The sequence below is a fragment of the Panthera leo genome, chromosome E3 (assembly GCF_018350215.1).
Source record: "Panthera leo isolate Ple1 chromosome E3, P.leo_Ple1_pat1.1, whole genome shotgun sequence".
Classification (NCBI taxonomy): domain Eukaryota; kingdom Metazoa; phylum Chordata; class Mammalia; order Carnivora; family Felidae; genus Panthera; species Panthera leo.
In genome coordinates this window covers 18778781-18803144 of record NC_056694.1, presented here as the reverse complement: position 1 = coordinate 18803144, position 24364 = coordinate 18778781, and the positions used below count along the sequence as shown (strand labels likewise).

The window sequence follows — 24364 nt, the reverse complement described above, 5'->3', positions numbered from 1 at the left end:
GTGTCGTGTTTTCCTGCATTCTGTGAGTTGTTCTAGCAAATCATCACACCTGAGGGGGGTCATGGGAAACTCCCGCATCTGGAGCAGGTTGGTCAGAAGCGAAGACGGATGGGACTCCCCTTGCAGCTGGCATCTCAAACGGGGACATTCTTGTGGAGGAGGGAGCCCTTACTTAGCTTGTGGGGTATGAATTAACTTTGGGTTAGTTAGTTCAGAGTTAGTGCCAGAACTGAACTTCAGCACACTAGTTCGGGTGGAAACAAAAATACTAACCCTGAACCAACATTTGTGATCACAAAGGTAGATGATGCCGATTGGTAAAGCGCTGGATCACGGACCCGTCGTCTGAAACTGGGATGGGCTGAGCACTGCGGAGTGTGGCTCTTCAAAGGAAAGCTAGGGTCTCTGTCAGAAGGGGAAGTGGTTGCTTGAGGGATTCTTCTGGAGGTCATCTTGACCCTAGCGCCCCCCCCTGGCACCAAGAGATGGGGATTTCTCCTATTCTGTCCTCTTTTCTGGGACGTCAACTTCAGCTTTGGTGCTTTGGTCAGGACCTCCTGCCCCTCCACATCATACTGTGCTCAACCAGGGTATTTTGACAACACAAAGTCCTCTCGCTTCGCTTAGGCTCTGCCTCTGAACCCACAGGCACCATTCCCCTCGCTTCCGCCAGTCTTTCTCCTTCTAGTTTCACGCTTCGAGGGGTGGCCTCCTGGAGGAAGCCATGCACAGCCAACCCAGCTAGGCTGCCTCTGAAGCGCCTTCTACTCAGTAGCTTTTGTGTGACATTCACAAAGCATTTGCAACCGGAATGTCTCCAGTCGCATCTGAGTGACAGGGGTGTGATCGGAATTCGGTGTCTGGAAGGAAATCCAGGGCCAGGAGCGGGGTGGGTAGTGACCGGAAGCAGAGAGGAGGCTGGTGCTGACCTGGCGAGGGCAGTACAGCGGGGTCAGAACCAAGGAGAACGTCCAAAGAGATCGCTGAGGAGGCACTTCCAGGCTGGCCGGTGGGGAAGACTGAAGAATGCCCTTGAGCTTCCAAAAGGTCTGTTGAATGGCACTAGGACAAAGTTCTAGGTCCTGGTGCCCCATCTGTCACTGAGTTGCTGGCTACCCTATTTCAGTGACATCAGACCCCACCCTCCCTTTAGAGGTTACAGCTGTAAAAAATCTTAGAGATCATAAAATTTAACTTCATCACTCCATCCCCATTTTATAGATAATAAAGCAAGAGCTTCAAAAGTTGCAGTGGCTCACCTTTATCTTTAGCGTGAACGTGAATTCATAACTTGCTTGCCACTGAAAACATCAGGACCCTTAATAAGCCCAATGCAAATGCTCAACTGAAATAATTCAACACATAATTCCTTCAACCAATGGTTCTTCACCTGCGTGTCAGGCACTCTTCTTGGGGTAAAAAAGGAGCTCTTACTGTCATGACCTGGTGAGATGGAAAACAACATCAACCCCACAAACCAACCAACAGGCAAACTGAGAAAATAATTTCAGATATTTAGGGGCTATGAAGAAAACCAAACAGGACCACTGATGTAGAGGGAAGCTGGGGGCTACTTTAGATAGAAAAGGTGACAGTTGGGGCACCTGAGTGGCTCAGTCGGTTAAGCGTCCAACTTCAGCTCAGGTCACGATCTCGCGGTCCGTGAGTTCGAGCGCCACGTCGGGCTCGGGGCTGACGGCTCTGGGCCTGGAGGCTGCTTCCGATTCTGTGTCTCCCTCTCTCTCTGCCCCTCCCCCATTCATGCTTTGTCTCTCTCTGTCTCAAAAATAAATAAACGTTAAAAAAATTTTAAAAAAATAAAGAAAAGGTGACAGTTGAGGGGGACCTTAATGGCGGAAGGAATAGCCTGGGGGGAAAGCTACAGGGAAGGACGCTGCCGGAAGAGGAAACAACCACTGCAAAGAGCCTGAGGTAGAAACAATCATGGGAGGTCTGTGGGACAGAAGAATGGCCAGTGTGGCCAGGAGAGAGGGTGAGGGAAATCACAGGAGACAGGCTCCAAGAGACGGGCCACAGGGAGGAGTTTGGATTGTTAATTTTATGACAGCTTTATTGATATATAATCCACCCACCATACAATTTGGCCATTTAAACTACGGGTTGGGATTTTGTTCTAAGTGTTGTAAGGAGTCATGGAGGGGGGGGGTTAATTTCTGATCCACGTTTTATTTATTTAAACTTTATACATTTCAAAGGGAATCTTTATTTTTATTTATTTTTTAAAGTAAACTCTATACCGTGTGGGCCTCGATCTCATGACCGCGAGATGAAATCAAGTCACGTGCTCTACTGACTGAGCCAGCCACGTGCTCCTTCCGATCCACATTTTTATTATCTTTTTTAAATGTTGATTTCTTTTGAGAGGGAGAGAAAGGGTGCGAGCAGGGAAAGTGCGGAGGGAGAGAGAGAATCCGAAGCAGGCTCTGTGCTGTCAGCACAGGGCCTGACCCAGGGCTCGAGCTCACGAACTGGGAGATCGTGGAGCTGAAACCAAGAGTCGGGACGCTTAACCGACTGAGCCACCCGGGCACCCCCCGATCCACATTTTAAAGCCTGGTCTGACTGCTGTGTGGAGGGTGGATTGGCCAGATATCGAGGGGAACGGGAGCCGGGAGGCCCATTGTAGAGGCCAGTGAGCTAACCTAGGTGACAGATGATTCTGGACCGAACCACAGTGTCAACAGTGGAGACAGAAGTGGTCACCTTCAAGGTATGTTTTGGAAAGATGGCCGGCAGGACTGGGTAACGGGTTAGATGTTGGAGCTGAGGGGAAGGAAGAAAAGTGGTGCTGTGCGTATTCAGGTGTGTAAGCACACAGCCTGGGGAGAGCGGAGGGTCGTGTTTTGGACACGTTACGTTTGTAGCACCACGTGGTGGCACCCTTGGAAGAAGCCTCATCCATGGTTCAAGTGCAGTCATTCAGAGGCCTACAGTGGCCAGGCAGAGGATACAGAGATCAAGGAAGCCCAGTCCTGGCCCTACTCAGGCCACTCAGTCTCAGAGAGGGGAAACCAAGAATTAGGCCTCAGGGTATTAAATGCTGTGAGACAGTTTATCTGTTAGGATGTATTTGAATGTAGACAACGGACGACTCCGACACAGTCTGACTTAAATAATAAGGACGTTAGTCACCATACCTCAAGGAGTCATCTAAAACCCTCTGCCTTTTGCCCTCTTCTGGATTTTGGCTTCATCACTGACCGGAATAAGAAGGGCAGAGTAGTGCCAGGCTTCACATCCAGACCCAGCAACACCCAGAGTCAGATGGCGGTCCCTCTCTTCGGTGTCTCAAGAGTGAGGGGCCCTTGGGGCGCCTGGGTGGCTCAGTCGGTTGAGCGTCCAACTTTGGCTCAGGTCATGATCTTATGGTTCACGGTTTCGAGCCCTGCGTCGGGCTCTGTGTGATAGCTCAGAGCCTGGAGCCTGCTTCGGATTCTTGGTCCCCCTCTCTTTCTGCCCTGCCCCACTCATAGTGTCTCTCAAAAATAAAAATAAGCATTAAAAAAATAAAAAGAGGGACCCTTCCCTGGAAGCCCCCCAAAGGAGATTCCTTTGGGGCCAAACACTGGCCCCAAAGAAGTCACCCCCTAAACAACCCCCCCTGGCAAGGACAATAGGACCACCAGAAGTAGGCTAGACCTGTCAGGATTTATTCCTGGAACTCGGGGAAGGGCCACCTTCAACAAAATCAGGGCCCTGCCTGGAGGAAGACGGAAAAATGCTGTTAAGCAGGAGCTCCAATGCATAGATTGCTAGGGGGGGCCCTGAAGGCCATTTGATTTCAAGGGTGCCTTTTTAGAGTTCAACATTCTGCACAAAGAATGCAGTTTCTCTCTTTAACTATAATCATACAAAAGACACGTCAGAAAGAGAAAGAACTTTCTCTACGCAAATTCACAGCCTCCTGAAGTCCTGATTGTTTTCCGCTTCCTTTGTCGCTGTCCCCGCCGCCCCCTCCTCCCATTGCTGTTTTTCTATGGCAGCCAGCCTTCCACCTTCATTCGGCACCACTCACGAGCACGTTCCCAGGTGGCTGGCTCCCCCCATCTCTGCAAGTCTGAGCCCACTCTATTCCTACTTCAGCCGGTGGCTATACCAGACTCCTGCTCCCATGTCCCCGTACTGGACAGCTGTGTTCACTCTGCTCTTCAGCTCGTTCACGAGCACGGCTGGACATCTGGGGAAACTGCGTGCTCGTGCTCCTGCTCTCCATCAGAGTCGGGCGACATCTCTCAGACTCCTCTGATACAAGAACACTGACCTATGACGATCTAGGCTTCTCTGGCCAGACACCTTCAAGTGGGGCTTTGAATCTGCCGGACTTTGGGGGCAGGAGGGTTGGGAAGTCGGACGGGTCACTTTCTTGAGGCAGAGGTGGCTTTGGTGCCATGAGCAGGAGGGGTCGCAGACGAGTCTCAGTCCTGGCGTTTAGAGTTTGGTGGCAGTGGCAGCAATAGCAGCTGCCTTACCAGGTTCCGTAAGTTCCGTAAGGGAGCTGTTGCTCCGGCCCGTCCCACGATTCTGTGAGCTGCCCCCAACCCTTAAACACATCCTCCTTCTGTGCAAACCAGCCAACGTAGACTCTGTTCTCTGTAAATCAAGACTCCTAACTATTGCAGAGGATGCTGCAGTCAACAGCGGGACAAAAAGTTTTCTCCCTCTGGACTCTTCCGAGCGTGGCGTTTTTCAAATTTCAGTCATTCGTGCACCGCATTCGCCCAACTCTGCCATATATTTATGCCACCATATTACTTACCAACACTGGCTTTTAAGTTGACTCATTTTTTAAGCGCAGTATTTGCTACCTTTTTTTCAAACTAATACATAATACATGTTCAAATAAACTAAAATAGAAAGGATTCGTTCAAATACTACCCCCCCCCCCCCCCAGTCTCATATTCCCATAGTGGCCAATAGTGTCTTAAGAGACGTTCCTAGGAGAGGAGTGAATGAAATACAGGATAAAGACAAAGAAGCTCTTTTAATTACGGCCCCAGGCCTTCCTAAGTGGAGCTGATGGGTTGGAGGGCCAGGACAGATGTCTTAGCAAGTTCTTCATTTTATTTGAAAAGTATATTGGCAGCTAAAGGACAGTACAGTGGTTAAGTGCATACTTTTCTTGGAGTTTAGCGGTATTGGCTTCCTAAATCACCCTGAGGCTCAAGTTTTCTCACCTGTGAAACGGGGGAAAGGATGGCTTCAACCACGAGCGGTAACAATGGGAATGCTGAATGTGAGCCAATATAAAGCATTTGCACAACGCCTGATCCACACAAAGCTCTAGTTCTGAGTTTCCCAAACTCCTTTGAGCTTGGGAAGCTGTGTGTTATAAATAAAGACTTTCCCCGTCTGTGCTCAGAGACCCTCTTGAATCATAATCTTTCAGGGAGGATTTAGGAAATCTATTTGAAACAACACCCATCAACCGAGCCTTAGGATCTGATGAGTTTCGGAAACATCAATCAGGGTTAAGCAGCTGCTGTTATCATTGCAAGGTGATGAGATGATAGATGTGAAAGCTAAAGGTCATTTGCTAGCCTCGCACTCACTCAGTCAACAGAAATTCACTGGGCACTCACTGGGTGCCCCGCCCTGTGTCAGGTGCCAGGGATACCGCAGGAACGTGACAGGCTACCCTTACAGGCACCTGAGGCCGGTTCCTCAATCTTGGTATCATTAGTAAAACTGGACGAGTGGGTGGGGCGAAAATCAAGGGAATTAGCTCCTGGCCTGCTGAGGGGCTTCAGGGGTGGACGGCAGAGCTGTCCACGCCAGCTGTGTGACCCAGGCGGGCAGGGATTTGAGGGTCAAGGACTGTGGGACCTGGAGGCCCCTGGACCCTATTTCCTGCTTCCTGTCCAGCTCATTTTCTCAGAGCCAGATGTCAGAATCTCCCCATGAAGTAGATCCTACGGTTCCCATTTTACAGATAAGAAAACAAAGACTCAGCGGAGAGATGTGTCACACTTGCGCCCCACCCGCGAAAGGCTCCCAGGCCCGCCTCTCTTCGCCCGGCCGCAGGGCCTGGTCCTACCTCCGGCGGCGGCGGCTCAAGGGCCGCCAGATCTCTCGCCAGACCCCCGCAGTGGGTCGGACTCCAGGGGGTTTTGAGCCAGGCCGTTCCCGAGCAGGCCGCGCCGGGGCCTCCTCCGCCTCCCGGAGGCCGGCACCCTCGCTCCAGACCCGGCCTAGCCCTACGGGACTCCCACGACCGGCGCAAACACAGCACGCCCCACCCGGAACTACAACTCCCGTGAGCCTGCGGGGCTCTGGTGCGCGACCGGACGCTCCACGTCGGTCCCCGGCGCCGCCAAAGACATCTGCGTTGCCCCGTCAGTCCGCGAGGTTCGAGGTCCGCGAGCCTTGTGGAAACCGTCTCCCTCCCTCCCCGCCCGCGAAACACCAGCACCTTCCGGGCGTCGCCTTTGGTCCCACGCCCGGAAGTCGTAAAGATGGCCATAAAAACTGGAGGCTAGAGGGACCGAGGCATGCCTTCCCTGTCCTCACTTCCGCCGGAAGTGACCTCCGGTCTCCCGTGCCCTTTCCTTTCTGCACGCGCGGGCGCCCTGGACCGGGTACTCCGGGCGAGAGTACGACCACAATGGCGGCCGCCACCCTGCTGCGCGCGACGCCCCTCTTGAGCGGTGAGGGGGCGGGGAAGGCGATGGCGGCCCGGGACGCTTGGGGCGTCGTCCGGAGTGGCCGGGCTCGGACCCGCGCTCTGATTCCAAGCTTCTTCCCGGCAGGTCTCGGCACCGGCCCGACCCCGCTGTTGCAGGGTCTGTTGCGGCCGCTGAAGGCCCCGGCACTGCCCCGCTTGTGCCGCGGCCTGGCCGTGGAGGCCAAGAAGACCTACGTGCGCGACAAGCCCCATGTGAACGTGGGCACCATCGGCCATGTGGACCACGGCAAGACCACACTGACCGCGGCCATCACGAAAAGTAAGCGGGGTTGGTTGGGAACGTCCGGCAACGCCCTCTCTGCTGGCGGGACCCGGAGCCGGGGAGGTGCTGCTGGAGGTGGCGTGGCCCCAGGGGCCAGAACTTGGGCGAGCGGTGGGCGGGAAGATGCAGGAAACACATTTCCCCTGCACGCAAAAGTGTTTGCGATGCAGAAGTTGGGGAGCCCGAGTGGCTTCTTTCTAGCCGTGGCCGGTGCTCTGTAAGCAGAGGCTTTTACCCTAGAGAATTCGCAGGGCTGGACCTTGAGGCCTTTTAACGTTTCTTTCTGACCCCAGTTACCTCTGCTCAGGAGCTGAGGGAGGGGGTCAAGGAAGCGTTATTCCCCCAGACCGTCCTTTGGGTAGGTGGAGAGATTCAGGGGTGTGGCTTGAGCCTTGCCTCTACTCCTGGAACTTTACCTGAGAGGTTTATTCTCTTCCTTCCCCTTAGTTTTAGCCGAGGGAGGTGGAGCCAAGTTTAAGAAATATGAAGAGATTGATAATGCCCCTGAAGAGCGAGCCCGTGGAATCACAATCAATGCAGCTCACGTGGAGTATAGCACTGCCGCCCGCCACTATGCCCACACCGACTGCCCAGGTCACGCAGATTATGTAAAGGTGAGAGAGTTGCTGGGTGTGGGGCCAGGGGCTGTCTCCTGCCAGGAAAAACGTTGGACTGGTGGGGGAGGTTAGGGTATTCAAGGTGTGTGGGTTGAGGTCACGGATATCTGGGCACGGCCACTCCAAGGTGGCTGGTAAGGAGATGGCAGAGAAAGGGGGGCCTCGGTTCCTAACCGCTGTGCTTGGCTAGATGGACGTGGAGCTGAGGAGGTCCTTGAACTAGGCTGTTTCCTCTCGTACCCAGAACATGATCACGGGCACCGCCCCCCTCGACGGCTGCATCCTGGTGGTGGCGGCCAACGACGGCCCTATGCCCCAGACCCGAGAGCATTTATTGCTGGCCAGACAGGTACTCAGAGCCTGGGGAGGGGTGGAGAGAGGAAGAGTGGGGAGTCGGTCCATTCAGGACACCATGTCTCTGTTTCCCGTCCACAGATTGGAGTAGAGCACGTTGTGGTGTACATAAACAAAGCAGATGCCGTCCAGGACTCGGAGATGGTCGAGCTGGTTGAGCTGGAGATCCGGGAGCTGCTCACTGAGTTTGGCTACAAAGGGGAGGAGACCCCGGTCATCATAGGCTCTGCCCTCTGTGCCCTTGAGGTGAAGGCGGGCTCAGGCAGGGGCTGCTGGTGGCAAAGGATGGGGCTGGAGGGGCATCCGGAGCTCTGCTGGGAGTCGGGGGAGTGTCTCTTAGTAAGAAGAGCGGAATGAAAATTTGAGTCCTGTCACCTCCCCCACATAGCAACGTGACCCTGAGCTAGGCCTGAAGTCTGTGCAGAAGCTGCTGGATGCTGTGGACACTTACATCCCAGTGCCCACCCGGGACCTAGAGAAGCCTTTCCTGCTGCCTGTGGAGTCCGTTTACTCTATTCCTGGTGAGGACCGTGTGTTCACTTGCACTCCTCTCTGGTGGTAGCCTGGCCCCGGGTCCCTGAGGTCGTGTTGTGTTTCTTCCCAGGCCGGGGCACGGTGGTGACAGGCACACTAGAGCGTGGCATTCTGAAGAAGGGAGACGAGTGTGAGTTCCTGGGACATAGCAAGAACATTCGGACCGTGGTGACAGGTACAGGAAAGATGCCTTGGGACCCCGGGGGCTGGCTCCACGATTTCCCCTTGTAGCTCCTTGGTGTCTTCCCTCCGTCCTTGATCCTCCTCCCTGCTCTCTTCTGCTCCTTCCTAGGCATTGAGATGTTCCACAAGAGCCTGGAGAGAGCAGAGGCAGGCGACAACCTTGGGGCCCTGGTCCGAGGCTTGAAGCGGGAGGACCTGAGGCGTGGCTTGGTCATGGCCAAGCCAGGGACCATCCAACCCCACCAGAAGGTGGAGGCACAGGTGAGGGCTCCAGGGGATGGGGGGGCATCACTGAGCCAAACTGTCCTCTGCAAAGAGGCAGGGTTTCCAGCCAAGCACAGCTTCACCCTTGCTGCTCTCTCTTCCAGGTTTACATCCTCAGCAAGGAGGAGGGTGGCCGCCACAAGCCTTTTGTGTCTCACTTTATGCCGGTCATGTTCTCTCTGACTTGGGACATGGCCTGTCGTGTCATCTTGCCACCAGGGAAGGTATAGTGCGTATAGGGAACGTGAAAGAGTGGCAGAGACACTCTTCATACCACCTCTACCTCACTCGTGGTGCCAGAGATGTGACAACACGGGTGACTTTTCCTTGACTGGTGTAGATGAAGCTAGTGATAGATGGGTCTGACCCAGTGGGTTTAGGAGAAGTCAGTCTTCATCTAGTATTGCCTGGGTGAACTTGGCCATGCTAGCATTTACCCACAGAAAGATCTCCCAGAAAAGCATTCTCCCTTGAAGAATTATACTGTGCATAACAGCTCAGAGAAGTCTTGTGACTAAGAAACCTGCATGGCCTAGTTTCCTTTCAACATTGGACCTTAGGAACACTGGTCACAAGTCCTTTGGTCTTCAAATATGTTTACCTCTGCTGGTGGCTGGAGTGAAGCTGTCCCCAGAAAGGATCTCCCTGCTGCCATTTCCTGTAACTTTTAACCTTGGTAGGCAGCAGTTGGGGGAAAGGTGCCCCGAGGGCCATGCCTGAACCCTGTCTCTGCCCTGTCCAGGAGCTTGCCATGCCCGGGGAGGACCTGAAGCTCAGCCTGATCTTGCGGCAGCCCATGATCTTAGAAAAAGGCCAACGTTTCACCCTGCGAGATGGCAACCGGACCATTGGCACTGGCCTCGTCACGGAGACGTCGGCCCTGACTGAGGAAGACAAGAACATCAAATGGAGTTGAGTCTGGACTCTGCTTAGGCTCTCTTGAGTTTGAGGCTGCACTGGCCAGCGTTCTCTCCTGCTTCGATGCCCCCTTCCCAGGGCATGGGCTGCTGCCTAGCAGTGCAGCTAGACGGACACTTCTCCTGGTCAGGAGGGGCCCACGGCCTGCCAGGTGAGGTAGGTCAATAAACTGTTCTGTGAATAGGGAGCTTGTGTCTCTCGTGTCCTTGGTCTAAGTTGGAGAGGATGGAGGAGTATAAACGGGGAGCCTGGGACACATGAGCTTGTGTGCTGCCCTTCAGTTCACGTCTGTGGTACCGTTTTGGAAAAGCTTTGCGTTTTCAAGGGGTCCGAACCGCTGGGACATAAGGAGAGGAGGAAAGCTGGTCTAGCAGATTGGGTAGGATCGTCTAGCAAAGTGCCATGGCAGGATACTGCTGGCTGTCCTGGGGGAGACGCAGCATGGGTTCGGCTGAGGTGCCAGACACACGTCCCGTGCCCGGGGAGTAGTTACTAGGCTGTTAATGTCTACCTGCCCTCATCTAAGCGCTAAGATACCGGAGGCTGCAGCTCACCTCCAGGACCAACACCCAGCACCTAAGGAGGTCCCTGAACTAGCCTGTGTGCTTGATAGGTTATCCCCACTATATATTACCAATTCCAAACACAGGACAATCTTCAGTTCGACATTTCATTTTATAACTTTAAAACCTTCAAAGATGAAGGTTTAGAGCATGTACCGAGATTTAAAATTAAGGAGAGGACTTTTTACCAGATAAATGGGGAGTAAAATGCTTGAAAACTTGAAATGACTGACCAGGATGCTGACCCCAAACAAAAAAGGTTAGCTTCCGACAGGGATTAACGGGCACCCCTTTTAGCCTCGCTTCCTGACAAAGGAGCCTGTTCCGCACTGACCAGCCTTCCAGAGTGGGGAGGTTCTTAGGCCCAACCTAAGAGCTGTTTTGAGAGTCACCATCCAACCTGTGACTTCACGGCACGGAAGTGGGCTCAAGAAAAGGACAGCAACAAAAAGCACTTCACGAGAAAGTCCTGTCCAAAGATAGGGCAGGTTTGCTTTAGTCAGTGAGCGAGGCTGAAAGGTTTCCCGGGATTCCTGGTGGGACGAAGCAAAGTTCTTTTCCCTGAGGAGGACCACCCAGCACCCACAGCAGTTCCATCTCAGTACTGCGGAGACTGGTCTCCATCTGCACCGGAGACATTCTGAGCTCATCTGGCTTTCTGCTGCTGCCTCTTCCAGCAGTGCCCCACCCCCAACCACAGTTGCCATCCCTTAAGAGAGCTCTTCCACTGGGGACCCCCACCCCTGCACATCTGTTTTCTCTTTACCTCTATATACCCACATCATGCCCCCCAACTACCAGGTTTCCAACCCTCACACCCTGGATCTGTAGCCCGGTTATGTAATCCTTCTCCTGCCCTGCTCCTCAGCTCACCTCTGGCTTTAGTCCCATCTGAAACACCCTTGCCTACCTGCGAGTACTAGTGCCACCTCCCTGATGCTCTAAGGAGGAAATGATTTTCAATGAAAACGGGTGCCTGGGTGGCTCAGTCAGTTGAGCATTGGGACTCGGGATTTCAGCTCAGACCACGATCTCATGGTTCAGGAGACTGAACCCTGTGCTGATGGCGTGGAGCCTGAGATTCCCCCCTGCCACACACCTTCTAACCTTTTAGAAATGTGAACTTAAAAACTACATACAAACTTGAAACCTCAAGACAAGGCCAACATCAACATGAGATAACAGTCCCCAGGCGGCTGGGTGATGTGTGGCAGTGAGAGGCAGAAGGACCAGCACCCACAGACTGTACTGCTATGCTGTCCCCACCCACTGCTGGGAGCCACCTCATGACACCTAAGACTTGACAGCTGCTAGCTTACTCTTTTTTCCAGAGGAAACCATAGGCAGGTTAAGTTAGTTTAAAATTTTATTTTTTTTAATTTTTTTTTTTAATATTTTTATGTAATAAAAAGTAAAAGTCCTTGTCCAACCATCCTTGTAGGGCATCTGTCTGTCTGTCTGTCTCTCACGCCGGTCACTCAAGTTAATGGGGAAGAAAGAAACAGGGGGGCCCAAGTCTGAGGTTATAAATAATAGAAAATAAAAGATCTTCCGTCTCCAGTGGGGGATAGATGAGAGGATGGGAGGGCAAGATGGGGTGGGGATGGGCAGGGGCAGAGCAGGAACCCCCCACCCCCGCTGGACCCTGGCCCTGCCCACTTCGAGCCCCGCCCCCCTTCAAGGTGCTTGGCAGGAATTCCCCAGCTCCCCCGGGGTAAAGGGGGGTTTGGGGGGCTGGGACTGGTCCGAGCTGCTGGGGGAAGAGACATAGATCACTCTTCCCTCCACTCATGGAGGTCTCAGGTCGCGGCCAGGACAATCTTCAGTTCCCCGGGGGGTGGAAGGGGAGCTGCTGGGAGGGATGAGATTGAACTGGTTGGAGGGGAAAGAGAAGAGAGCAGGAGCATTAGAACCCAAGCAGCTGTCCCTTCATCCAATGCCGTCCAGTGTGGGGTGTGGGGGGAGTGTGTGGGTAGGAGCGGCCTCCTCAAGGTGTCTCATGGGGCTGTCAGAAGCACAGATCAATCGCTGTTTCCCAGTGAGCCAGAGCCCTTACTCGTGTGCCCAGCTCAGCCCCCCACACCCCAGCCTGGCCCTGTCTGCTGCGCTGACCTTACCTCGGCTAAGTCAGGAGACAGTCGGGGTCACTGAGAGCTGGGGAGGCAGTGGGGAGGGGGGCTGCTGGATCACAACTGAGCGAGGACGGAGGGAAGCAAAGGACAGAGCCAGGAGCAAGCCCCTGGCGGCGGCGACTGTGGCTTCTGCCCACCCTACATACTTCACAGACAGGTGCAGGTCGGCGGGCGCCCTGTGGGACAGCCCTGCCTCCAAGACCCCTCACTCCCCTCCCAGAACCCGTGCATCCTGCCCCACCTGCAGCCCATCAGCTCTTCCATGCCAAATTCCCCCAGCTAACGAGAACTCACGAATCCTGTCATCGGCTCCTCCTGGAAATCCAGGCGCCTGGCCAGGCTGCTCACCTTGGGGGTGTCCGATGTAGGGGTAGGGTGAGGGTGTGGAAGCTGAGAGTGCAGGCACCCCACTCTGGGGCACCGCGCCTTGGGGGGGGCCCCCATGGCTCTGGGGTGGGTGCAGCAGCATCACCTGGGGCGGGTGGGGAGCCCCAGGGTGAGGGGGCGGGGCTGCTGTGATTCCAGTTTGGACATGGGCCTGCAGAAAACAACAACAAAAAATCCCAGCTGGGAGCACCCCAGAAGCTACACACAGGCTCCGAGAAGCCTGGTGTTCAGACCACTGAGGAAAGGGGCAGCAGGATAGCCCCAGGACCCGGGTCCTGATGGCAAAACAGACCCATAGAAAGCAAGTCCCTTGGGCTCTTACCTGGGTAACATGGGCCATGTTGGTGAAGCCGTGGGGCAGCTGCTGGTGGGCATGGATGGCATACACAGCGGCTGGCTGGGGGAAGCTGCTCTGAGGGGACTGGGCAGAAGGTCCCGGTGGCAGAGAAGGCGGCGTGCCTGTCAGGGCCCCTGGGTGGTACAGATTCTGCTGTGGCTGTCCACTGCCCAGGTGTGGGGCCTGCCCCGCCTGGTGCTGTTAGGGGGAGGGGAAGGGTGAGTGCCACCCCACTCCTCGGGTACCAGGCCTACCCCCCACCGACTCCCGACCCTGCCTGAAGGGAATGAGCCCCCGGCTCCATCCCCCTCCTCCAGCCCCAACCACTCGGATCCCCCATGGCAGGCACCTGGACGGGACTGGGGGCCGCATGCTGGGACTGCGGCTGGCTCCCAGTAGGCGTGGTGGCCGGCTGCGGCTGGTGGGCATGGAGCTGCGTAGCATGGTGTGGATAGGACTGGTGAACGGTGGCTACAGCAGGAAAGAGGGAAGGGATCAGCGCCAAGCACACCGGAGAGGGCTAAGGAGCAGTCTTCGGGAAGGGCACAGAACTCACCATACAGGGCTTGGGGGGTGGGCTGCTCTGCAGAAGGGTACTGAGGAGTGGAGGACGACACAATGGCCTGGGGATGGCTCCCCGACGTCAGCATGCGTGGGTTGCTCTGAAGCATGGGGGCGAACACCGGCTGGAAGGACAAGAGAGGAGCGGTGGGCACGTCGCGCTGCCCGATAACCCGTACACGGCACGACTCCGGCTTTGCCGCAACCGCCTTGTTTAACGTTCACAAGGGTGCAAGCAAGGAGACGCTGTTTGACCTGCGCTTTAGAGAGTACCAGTGCTTTGCTACGGGTCCTACCGGAGCCAGGACCGACACCCGAGTGACCCTCAGCTCTGTACTCCCGTCTCCCTCCCGTGCCTCAGTTACCTGCGAGGGGTAGTGGGCCATTGGCTGCATCATGGCAGGCTGGCCCGGGAACTGCTGCGGGGTGTAGGGGATGTAGGAAGAGTACGGTGTGGCAGCCACAAGAGGGGGGCCGGCGGCGGCGGCGGCCTGCATCATCGGAGGGGCTGAGGCTGGCTGGTGTTGGTCCGAGCGCTGCGGGGGCAGGGAGCCTGGGGAAAGGGAGAGAACGCCAAGCTTAAGTTCCATCTGCCAGGAGGCAACGAGGCAGCACCACCCCCCTGCCGTCGGAGCAGCCCTGCCAACTCTGCTCACCTTTTGCTCCCCGGTACTTGCCCTGCTGTCCAGGCACGGAATTGGATACAGGATATGGATACATCTGAGGTGCCTACGAACAAGGATACAAATGAGGCTGAACAGCTTGCTCACAGATGCCCAGAACAGGCCTGACCCGGTCCTCACCAGCCCAGCCAAGCCTCTTAGCCTAGACTCACTCGGTCTCTCCTCTTACCTGAACAGCTGGTCCCATGTGGATCTGAGGTATGTAGGAAATGTACTGGGGGCTATAGAGCCCACTCTGGCCTGCTGTGAGCACCGGGATGGAAGGAGTTGAGTGAGTCCGGGGCCCCGGAGAAGTCGGGGTACTGGTGGATTTATTCTGTAGTAAGAGACAACAGAGGATGCGTGCATTTTGGTCTCTGTATGCTCCTCCTGGACTTATAACAGCAACAGAGCGCTGCACGCCAGATACACTCTACCCTTCATCTCGCTTAAGCCTCACGCTGAACCCCGAGACGAGTATTCTCAAATTACAGGTGAGGAAACAAAAGCCAAAAAGTTAAATGGCTTGTCATTCAAGCCAAAATCAGGGATCTGAATGAAACCTATGTTCAGAACTAGCCCAACACACATACTCCCGGAGCTAAACCCTAAACACATAAAAACCTGCCACACATATCGTGACCCCTCGCCCCCAACCCTGACACGTTTGCCCTAGAGCAGCCCAACTTTCACGACCTCTCTCCCCATGCTCTCTCTCCCCACTCCCAAGCCTCCCTCAGAGAAACCAGTCCACCTTCGCCCATTCCATCTCACCACAGACAGCAGAGGCTTTGTGGGATTAAATTCCTTGGCATTGGGGTTCAGCGTGGACTTCTTCACTTGTCTGTGAGAGAAAAACAAAGTCAATCTTCACAGTTTGCTCATCTCCCCCGACACCTGCCCGGCTCCCCATCCTACTCACTCGGCAACAGGGCCCTCATCCTTGTCGTCTCCCTTGATGAGGCCCACCGGGGGGCTGCCAGTCTGGCTTGGGCAAGGTGGCGGGGGCTGCTCTGGCCCCTCGGTGGCTCCTGCTGGCGGCAGGGGTGCTTTGTCCTCCTTATCCGATACGGACTCCGTCTTGGAGGAGACTGGCGACCCCATTGGCTCCGAAGTCAACAGACCATCAACCTCCTTCTCTTTCCCTTTGGCCTCCTCCTTTAAGATCCGGGGAGGAAAAGGATCCAGGCTGGTCTCAGGGGAGCTACTGGACTGCAGCTGGAAGGAGAAAAGCACACATACAGTGCCCAGACAGCTGGTCCAGACCCTAGGCGTGGCTTCCTTCCTTCCTTCCTCCTTGCTTGGTCTCATCTCTTCTATTCCACCTAGTCCTGTGCCTCTTCTATAAGCTCCCTCACCCTCCCTCCATCCTTACACCCTGGCTCACTCCCATACTCCTCTCACCTTAAACTGGGCCCCAAACTTTCTCAATTCTTCCAGTTGAAAGCGTTTCTGTTCATTCTGAAGGCCAGGGACTATGAAAAACAGTGAAAAAGGAAAAAATACGCGTTTCTTTTTTCAAGGTGGCTACAATGCCAGTAGCCCAAAGGACGAAGAAAACAAGAAAAAAAAAAAAAGGCTTGAGAGTTCTATAGAACAAATTAGGATCACATGACTGACAAGCTACTGTTTCCCAAACCCCAACAAAACTCTTGGTACTAACTGAGGTGCTCTCCTAATTAAAAGGACACTCAGACCTCAGCGGGGGGTAGGGGGTTGGGGTGGAAATCCTCACCTTTCCCAGCTATCCGGGACAGTTCCTGGGATTCCAGAGTTCTCCCAGGTTCCTTGGCTGGAAGTTCTTTTACTGAGCAAGAAGAGACACATGCCTGAAGGTCCTTCTGTCCAGAACCACACTTCACATTGTCCACAAGCCCTCAACCATGTGGCTCTTACCATCTGTGGGGGCCAATGAGATCTTTGGAGAAGCTGGGGAAATGGAGCCTACTCCAGGATCCACAACTGATGATGTCACAGGGATGGAAGCTGAAGAGGTTGGTACTGCTGAGCCAATGGGGGGCTCAGGACAGGAAGCCGAGATTGGGGCAGGGGCAGCCGACTTGGGAGAACGTGGGGGATACATCCGGCCCACTGGAAGAAAAGGGAAAGCTGTACGATGGTTACTGCTGGTCAGTGCACAATGGGCACAGGGAACCTACTAGAAACACCAAATCAAGTTTATCTGTTTTTTTAAAAATTATTTGTAATGTATGTTTATTTTTGGAGAGAGAGAGAGAGACAGAGCATGAGCAGGGGAGGGGCAGTGAGAGAGAGTGAGAGAGAGAGAGAGAGAGAGAGAGAGAGAGAGAGAGAGAAAGAGAGAGAGAGAGAAAGAGAGAGAGAGAGAGAGAGAGAGAGGGAGGGAGGGAGGGAGGGAGGGAGGGAGGGAGGGAGGGAGGGAGGGAGGGAGGGAGGGAGGGAGGGGCAGAACTGGATCCGGACTCTGAGCTGTCAGCCCAGAGCTGGATGAGGGGCTTGAACTCAAGAGCTAGGAGATCATGACCTGAGGTGATATCAGATGCTTAACCGACTGAGCCACCCAGGCGCCCCCCACCCCTTTTCCTTTAATATGCAAGGTCAAACCTAAATTCCTAGAAGAGCAAGGCAGGTAACCTAATCGGGTAAAACAGATTCCTGGGCACCATAAAAGATCAGAATGTTTTACAGGAGCAGACTCACTTTGCAGAACTTTCTGTATTTCCAAAGAAGTTGAAAATTTTCTATTTCTCCTGTCTTAAAATGCTGACAACTGGGACATCTGGGTGGCTCAGTCGGTTAAACGGCCAGACTCTTGATTTTGGCTCAGGTCATGATCTCATGGTTTGTGAGACTGGGCCCTTGAATTTGGCTCCATGCTGACAGCTCAGAGTCTGCTTGGGATATCTCTCTCTCTCTTTTCTCCCCTCCCCTGAGCATGCTCTCTCTCATATTAAACATTTTAAAAATGTAAGTAAAATGTTAACTTAGAAGTTTGTTACTGTTGTTTTTTAAAGTAAGCTCTATGCCCAATGTGGGGCTTGAACTCACAACCCTGAGATCAAGAGTCACATGCTCCTCTGAGCCAACCAGTCACCCTGACAACTAATTTAAACAAAAGACATCTGACAACCAAACACAAACCGTGGATTGCTACATTGGTATTTCTACGGGAGGGAAACAAATTTCTTTTCTAAAAAGCATAAACTCAAAACCCCCAAAACATCTATTTCATCTGGGAACGGTCTCCCAACCCAGCTTTCCAACAACTGACATTTACATCCCCCACAAATTTTTATTTCTTCATATAACACTGCTGAAATTTTACCTGCAGGAGGAGGTGGAACAGAAGCTTCTCCAGAGGGCCTACTGCTGGGTGAAGACAGAGTCTTGGCACCACCTCTCAGAGGCCGCTGTGCCTTAGGGGACATGCGGGAAGGGCCTATTTTTTTTTTTTTTTTTTTAAGATGGGGAAAAAAGAGGCAGAGTATCTGCTATTACATTATCACCAACGCATCACCCTTCCAACCCACCTATCCTTTCAATTCTCCTTCCCACTTCCTTCCTATCGGCTTCCCTACCACCGCCCCCTGCCCCCAAAAGCCCGCTTAACTCACCTCCATTGATACCACGTGTCTCAGAACCTGGGCTGGGGCTGCTATTGTCAAGATGGTGAGGGCCACGAGGTGGCAAAGAGCTAAGGCCAGGGCGGCCACCCCGGGAACTACTGCATCGAACTCCTCCCCGGGGACCTTCCCGAACTCGTTGGGGTAGAGGGATATACTTTCCCTCCCTAGGGGAGAGAGTTCAAGCAAGGTCGATTAGTCATAAAGCCCACACATTTTGGAAAAATGAAGTTTTCCCTCCCAAAACACATGTGTACCTGTATACACACACATACTCTGCCTGGCTCCGGCTTTTTGCACTGCCCCACCTGAAAATCTGTTCTAGTTAAATGTTCTGTGGCTATAAGGCTTGTGATCTTATGATGTGCCAATCCCTGACCTGACCAACCTGGCCAAAGCTTCACATTCTACCATCCTGACCTATGAGAAAAATAGTATCACGTTATAGTTCAAGGTACAGCTTTTACAGGTTACTGGACATCATGTACACTCTGATTTCATTTGCATGAAGGGAAGAATAAGACCTACAAATGGATTAACCTGCAGAGCAAAAAAAGGGAATCAAACTCATTTTTTCCTCCCTAAACCCACAAGCTTTAATCTTTGTTACCTTGAACAAATTACTTATCTGCTCTAGGCCTCACTCTTACACCTGAAAATTGGGAAAAACTACGTACTAACCTGTATCTTACACGGCTGTGAAGCTTAGAAAAGAGTGTACAAAGCTCTTGGCCCCAGGCCTAGCCCTAGCCCGTACAGAGCCCCAAACAGACCAGGCCGCCCCCAGCAATCACCTGGATGCCAAGCTGGGGCTCTCCCGCCCTGAACCCTGCCGTTGGACTGCACTGTGCTTCTCTTCCTCAGTGCGCCCATCATCGTTCTCCATTGCGATCCGCAGGCGGTACTGGGGGCTTGATTCAATCTCTCGAGCCAACTGGGCCGCACGCAGCTCCCGCTGACGAAACTCTTCCGAGTTGTCCTTCTCCAAGGGCACCCTGAGAGGACCACCACAGATCACCACCACCCCAGTGCCAGGGGACAAGAGAGGAAAAAGGAAAAACGTTTCTATCGGTCCTATCACCAGTTCAGACGTGTGGATGTTTAATCCCTTCAACAACTCAACATATTTAATGGGCATCTACTAGGTCCCAGGCAGAGCAACAAGGCCTATCTCTGAACCTGAGGAGTATTTACACGCATATATCAGTATGTTTTAAGTTCTAGAAGAAAAGCATGGATAAACGGACAAAAAAGCAGTTAATTCTACCAACGAGATGACCTGGTATTTTGAGGGAACAATATACAAGACAGATGAGGAGTGGGGAGAGGACATCCTAGATACCCAAAAAAGAATGAACAAATGCCACGACCCTAGGCCTCAAACTGCATCATCTAGGAAGTACCAAGACACTCACGTGTAAGAAGAAAGACTGCTATCATAGGTGGTCTTCACACCATAGTTCTCCTCGTTGAACTTGAACATTTCATTGGGGTCCCATCCGTTGGACTAAGGTGGGAAGGAAGGAGAATGTTTTAAAACCCAACAAGGAAAGCCAACAATGACCTGTCATTCTCCTCCACCAGGCTGAAAAAACAAAGATCTGACCAAACCAGGCGTGGAAAATAGAAACAAAGCTGGCAGGAATATCAACTAGTACTAGCAATTGTAGGACAAACTGCTAACAACTAGTAAAACCAAGGTCTTACAGGACCTAACAAATCCCTTACCAGGTTAATGTCCCAGAAAAATTTAGCGTACGTGCATGGGGACACATGTTCTAAAGTTTAGCAAGGCACTATTTTTTTTTTTTTTTTGAAAGACAGAGAGACACAAAGCCCGAACAGCGGAGGGACAAAGAGAAAAGGGGAGACACAAAATCTGAAGCAGGCTCCAGGCTCTATCAGCACAGAGCCCTATGCGGGGCTTGAACGCATGAACTGTGAGATTATGATCTGAACCGAAGTCAGACGCTTAACTGACTGAGCCACCCAAGTGCCCCTGTAAGGCACTATTTCTAATAACAAAATAACGAGTCAAAACACCAACCAGTGAAAAAAAAAAAAATACGTTCTGTTGTATATATATCCATGTATACGTATATAAACAGAATAAGACAAAATCACTAAAAGCATTAAGTAGATCATGAAATAACTCAAACATGAAATAATTCAGAAACAACAGAAAGGGAAGAAAATTCTTGTATGGATTAACTATAGCATCATAATGCCTTAACTCATGAGGAATTTTAAATGATTCATAATAGTGCTTGTTTTTGGAAGGGACATGGGTCCACACGGTCCTCGATCTTGTCTATACTTTGTTAATTAGAAAAAAAAAAAAAACACCTTCAAGCAAATGTTAATAGCTGTCAATCGCAGATGTTGGGAGAACAGGTATTTTTGTTTTATTTTCTGTACCTTTCCATTTGGAATCGGACTGCCAACAACAGGCAACAGTAAGAGATTTTTCTCCCCTTCCCCAGAAGCAACTCTTGGTTCTACGACATCACAGTCAACAACCCACACTCAGACAGGAGAGTGACCCAGCTCTCGGGTTCTCAGGGAAGGGGACCGTACCATGTCAGACTCGAGGTCATAGTCATCACTGTTGCTGTCACCCCCTTCCCAGCGCTGAAGCACCTTCTCTTTGTGCTCCCCATTCACTTTTGAGTTCATGGCAATGGCTGAATCCGTAAACTTGTCTGTGGGGGCAGAGTTGAAGATCAGGAGTCAAGAGATACTTCATAGCCTTCTTCCAACACCCCCTGCCCCCAATGAGTAGTTCAGGAGCAAAGAAAAGTTTGCGTGTGTCAGAGGTGGGTGAGGGTGGATGCAGCATAACAAGCCACATCTTAACTGTTCAAAAGAAGCAAGGAGTTAAAAGCAAAGCAAGGAAAACGTGAAGAACTACACCACAGGCCGGAATTCATCCCACTGTATCTTAGGTATCGAGATACAGTTTCAAAAAGAAAAATCTGGCCATCCTCCTCCAAAAAAAGACGTTTGTAAAGGAGGAAGAAGAAGAACAAGTCCTTACGTAACTGCTCTATGCCCTCTACTCAAAGAGTGGGTCTGGCATAAAAACTCGACACGATACCTTTAGTAGCATAATTGAAGTCAACATTTCGGAAGTGGACAAGCATGACATCACTTGGCTTAAACACCATGGTATCCACAATGTCTTCCCGACAAGGGCCACCTGCTGGCTCAGATGCTTTCCGGTGTACAGCATCCACGGCTAGTTCAAACTATAAAAATCCCATTTCCCAACAGTAAAGGGTCAATATCAAGAAATACCATGGTCAAAATAGGACTATTTTTCTCCTACCCTTTCTAACCTTTTTCCAACACCACAGTCACACAAATAGTCTTCTGAACATTAGCCACAGGACTAAGTATTTTAACACTAAAGTACCCAGCCCTCAAATTTCCAATCCACATTTTTTTAGTGCTTCCAGCACTACTCTGGTACAGGCCTAGAGAAATGAGTAGCATACACCACAAGCCTATCCAACACCACTCAACTCACATCTTCAGTGAGTCTATTTCATTCTCCTTACATGCCCCTGCAAAAATAAGCTAATTTGAGTCCACTAACCTTTGAGCTCAGAGTCTTGAAGATACCTTCATACGTGGTACCATTCTTCACCTTCACATCACAAGTGGAGCCCTGGAACAGAGGAATAAGAAGAGTGTCTCCAGCAAACTGGCGTGCTACATCCCTCAACCAACCTAGGGGCTAGGTACCCACTTACCACAACAGCTGTAAGAAAATGCAGCATTCTGGAATTGCTGTAAACACCCTCGAACACCTGTCAGTAACACAGAAGAAATAGACGCTTGACACCTCCCCTTCCTTCTGAATATCCACACTCCCCTCACATCATTTCGTATCCTGAGCCCAACTATTTGTGCACCTAATCTGTCCCATATGCCCACATGTACCTCTGTACTTCGGGGTGTGTGTGTGAGGAGGCACTCACCGGTGACTGTGGGGGGCCCTTTCCTGTGCTTTGTCCCCTATGAGAGGAAACAAAAAACTAGTTAAAAATGTTTAATCCCTCTTATACGATTTATTTCAAAGAACGTGGTATCCTACAATCACATACCCTGTGAACATGCCTATTTAGACTACAAACCAATTAACAAGATTTTCAAACTCTCACCTTACAGAGGAAGAAAGGCATAGACAGTAAAAGCCAGTAAACACATTTCCTCCAAATGCCACTAAAACAGACCTCAATCAGCAATGGTTGTCAATTCAACACAACCTTCTCACCTCCAAGGGGCCAGGACTACAGGCTTCCCCCCAAAATGCTACATTAATCGTTAACCAATAATCCACCCCAAACATAAAGGTGAAAGCAGATTCAGAACTACCCAGTTTACGCACGTTACCTCTCAAAACAGAAAAGACAATCATTTTCACCAGCCTTACGCCCCAAACTCTGGGAGGAGGGTACTCCTTTTAGGACCCACCCTCCTCTCGACCTCTTTTACTCATTCAATATTACCCACTCTGGGAGGGGTCACTGATCGCCCGGTAACCCTGCTCTTCGCTGGCTGATGTAACCGGCGGTTGAGGAGGGCGATGAGGGGGCCGTTGGCGGGGCTGGGGGACAGCGCAGCCGCAAAAGCCATCCACCGGGAGGCCTCGCCCGGCCTGCGCCTGCGCATTAAAGCCCACGGGCTTCCAAAATCCCCCCTCCGCGGCCAGAACCCACTGCGCCTGCGTGTACCGCCACTCTCAAGTCCATTAACCCACACGCAGAAGAAGCCGAGTGGGGTGCCCACCACTCATCCACGAACACCAGGCGAACCCCGCCACGCACACTCCCACACCCTGCCCTGTAGGTTACCCGCGGCTCACGAACGCCCGGGTCATAAGACAGAGCATCCGCGCGCACGTACGAGAAGAGCGCGCGCGCGCTGGAGGTTCCCTGCCCGCAGTCCTCCCAGTTGTCCCTCCTTCCGTTCCCCCGCCCACCCCGCTCCCCTCCTACTGGCCAGACCGGGAAGGAGGTGGTAGCAACCCGCTCCCAAGTCCCTCCCTCCCCATTGGCCAAACTGTGGGCCGCGCGCCCCCCTCCATTGGCTACGGCCGGGGACCCCTTCCCGCAGCTGACTCCCTATTGGCTGAAGCCGGGGACCGCGAGACCCTTCGTGGTAATGGAGCCGGGGACCCCGATCACCTCTTCACCCCCCCAACTCCTCGTTCTGACGGCGCTGGCGGGATGCGCCCCGCCTGCCCTTAAGGCCCGAGCCCCGAGCCCCGACTAGGCTCTGAGAGCTGAGCACGGCCCTTAAATGTCCCGGTGGCCGCCCGGGGACCCCTTCCCCCTGACCTGTTAGGACCTGAGGGGGCCCACCCCCAGCCTCACGGGAATTCCTCACTTTCCCCGGGCGCCCCTCAAAGGTGGCCAGGCTAGGTAGCCGCCACGCGCGGTGTCCTCGGGTGCCGGCCGCTGGGCCGGAGCCGAGCGGCCGCCGCCGCCCCGCAGCTTAGCCTCCAGCGCCCGGAAACCCACCCCTCCTCACCTGGCGCTGCCGATAGCCGCTGCCCCTGGCCTTTCCTGATGTTGCTGCGGCGGCGGCGGCTGCGGCGCCAAAATGCCCTCGGCTCCCCGGCGGAGCCCGCTCCCGGCGGCTGCTGCAGGCCCCAAGCAGGGAGTAGCGGCCGCGGGAGGCCCTGGGGGAGCCGAGGTGGAGGCCAGGGGCCCCGGGAGGCCGCCGTTGGGAGGGCTGGTGCCCCCGGGAGGCCGGCGGGCCACGGCCTGTTGCGTGGGGGGCGGCTGCTGGGGCTGGGAGGTCTGTTGTGGCGGCTGAGGCTTCAACATGATGGCAGCGTCCGGAAGGGGAATTAGGGGGAAGGGAGGGAGAGAGGAGGCTGGGGCTAGGCCCCCGCCGGAGAGCGCGGGAAGCGAAGGGGATTGGGAAGCTGGGGACCCGCCGTTGGCGGGCGGGGGGAGCCCCGCGGTGTCGGGGGTGGACAGAGACGACCGCGGCTCGAGGAAGCGCCGCGAGGCGGAAGGGGAGGGGGGTCCCGCGGGCCGGAGGAAAGCGAGAGGGCGCGAGCCGGCCTGGCGCGCGTGCGCGTCGCCGGGGAAAGAGGAGGAGCGCGCGGGCGGGAGCTCCCGAAGGGGGAGGGGCGGGCAGGAGGGAACGGCGGCGCGAGAGGTCCGCGCGCACCGGGGCGGTTGGCTCCGGGCGGGAGAGGAGAGAAAAAGGCGAATCTCGCACCCCTAGCCTTTGGAGTGGGGAAGGAGCAGCGCGGGCGCTCACGCG

At 53.6% G+C, this 24364-nt stretch overlaps 2 protein-coding genes across 24 annotated transcripts; one reads left to right on the top strand and one right to left on the bottom strand.

The window, feature by feature from the left end:
* The first annotated feature begins 5977 nt into the window (after nt 1-5977).
* On the top strand, nt 5978-10022 carry TUFM (Tu translation elongation factor, mitochondrial). The gene is made up of 10 exons (XM_042922919.1): nt 5978-6665; nt 6768-6962; nt 7413-7579; nt 7827-7931; nt 8018-8182; nt 8325-8457; nt 8541-8645; nt 8763-8914; nt 9022-9141; nt 9660-10022. The coding sequence occupies exons 1-10, from the start codon at nt 5978-5980 to the stop codon at nt 9831-9833; spliced, it is 2004 nt and encodes a 667-aa protein (XP_042778853.1). The 3' UTR covers nt 9834-10022.
* Nucleotides 10023-11746: 1724 nt separating this feature from the next.
* ATXN2L (ataxin 2 like) lies at nt 11747-24139 on the bottom strand. Of its 23 annotated transcripts, none has more exons than XM_042921307.1 (24): nt 23618-24137; nt 22063-22099; nt 21835-21891; nt 21678-21749; nt 21177-21327; nt 20657-20781; nt 19495-19586; nt 18874-19074; nt 18071-18246; nt 17782-17895; nt 16374-16586; nt 16213-16284; nt 15882-15952; nt 15400-15695; nt 15252-15321; nt 14668-14814; nt 14472-14544; nt 14181-14368; nt 13811-13940; nt 13604-13725; nt 13240-13452; nt 12825-13068; nt 12516-12675; nt 11747-12247 (listed from the first exon to the last, which is right to left on the bottom strand). In XM_042921307.1, exons 1-23 carry the CDS (start codon nt 23914-23916, stop codon nt 12521-12523), a joined length of 3318 nt encoding a protein of 1105 aa, XP_042777241.1. In that variant the 5' UTR covers nt 23917-24137; the 3' UTR covers nt 11747-12247; nt 12516-12520. The 23 variants fall into 23 exon arrangements, with proteins under 23 accessions (XP_042777241.1, XP_042777252.1, XP_042777258.1 ...); XM_042921318.1 differs by having other exon boundaries at nt 12516-12552; nt 23618-24136; XM_042921324.1 differs by having other exon boundaries at nt 12516-12552; nt 12879-13068; nt 23618-24136.
* Between the last annotated feature and the right edge of the window lie 225 nt (nt 24140-24364).

Coding starts and splice junctions, on each gene's coding strand:
- TUFM (XM_042922919.1), top strand. CDS start 5,978: ATGTGTCACACTTGCGCCCCACCCGCGAAAGGCTCCCAGGCCCGCCTC. Junction 6,963..7,412: donor GACCGCGGCCATCACGAAAA/GTAAGCGGGGTT, acceptor CCTTCCCCTTAG/TTTTAGCCGAGGGAGGTGGA. Junction 8,646..8,762: donor CATTCGGACCGTGGTGACAG/GTACAGGAAAGA, acceptor GCTCCTTCCTAG/GCATTGAGATGTTCCACAAG.
- ATXN2L (XM_042921307.1), bottom strand. CDS start 23,916: ATGTTGAAGCCTCAGCCGCCACAACAGACCTCCCAGCCCCAGCAGCCG. Junction 21,892..22,062: donor AGGGCCCCCCACAGTCACCG/GTGAGTGCCTCC, acceptor TGTTACTGACAG/GTGTTCGAGGGTGTTTACAG. Junction 14,545..14,667: donor ACATGGGACCAGCTGTTCAG/GTAAGAGGAGAG, acceptor CCTTGTTCGTAG/GCACCTCAGATGTATCCATA.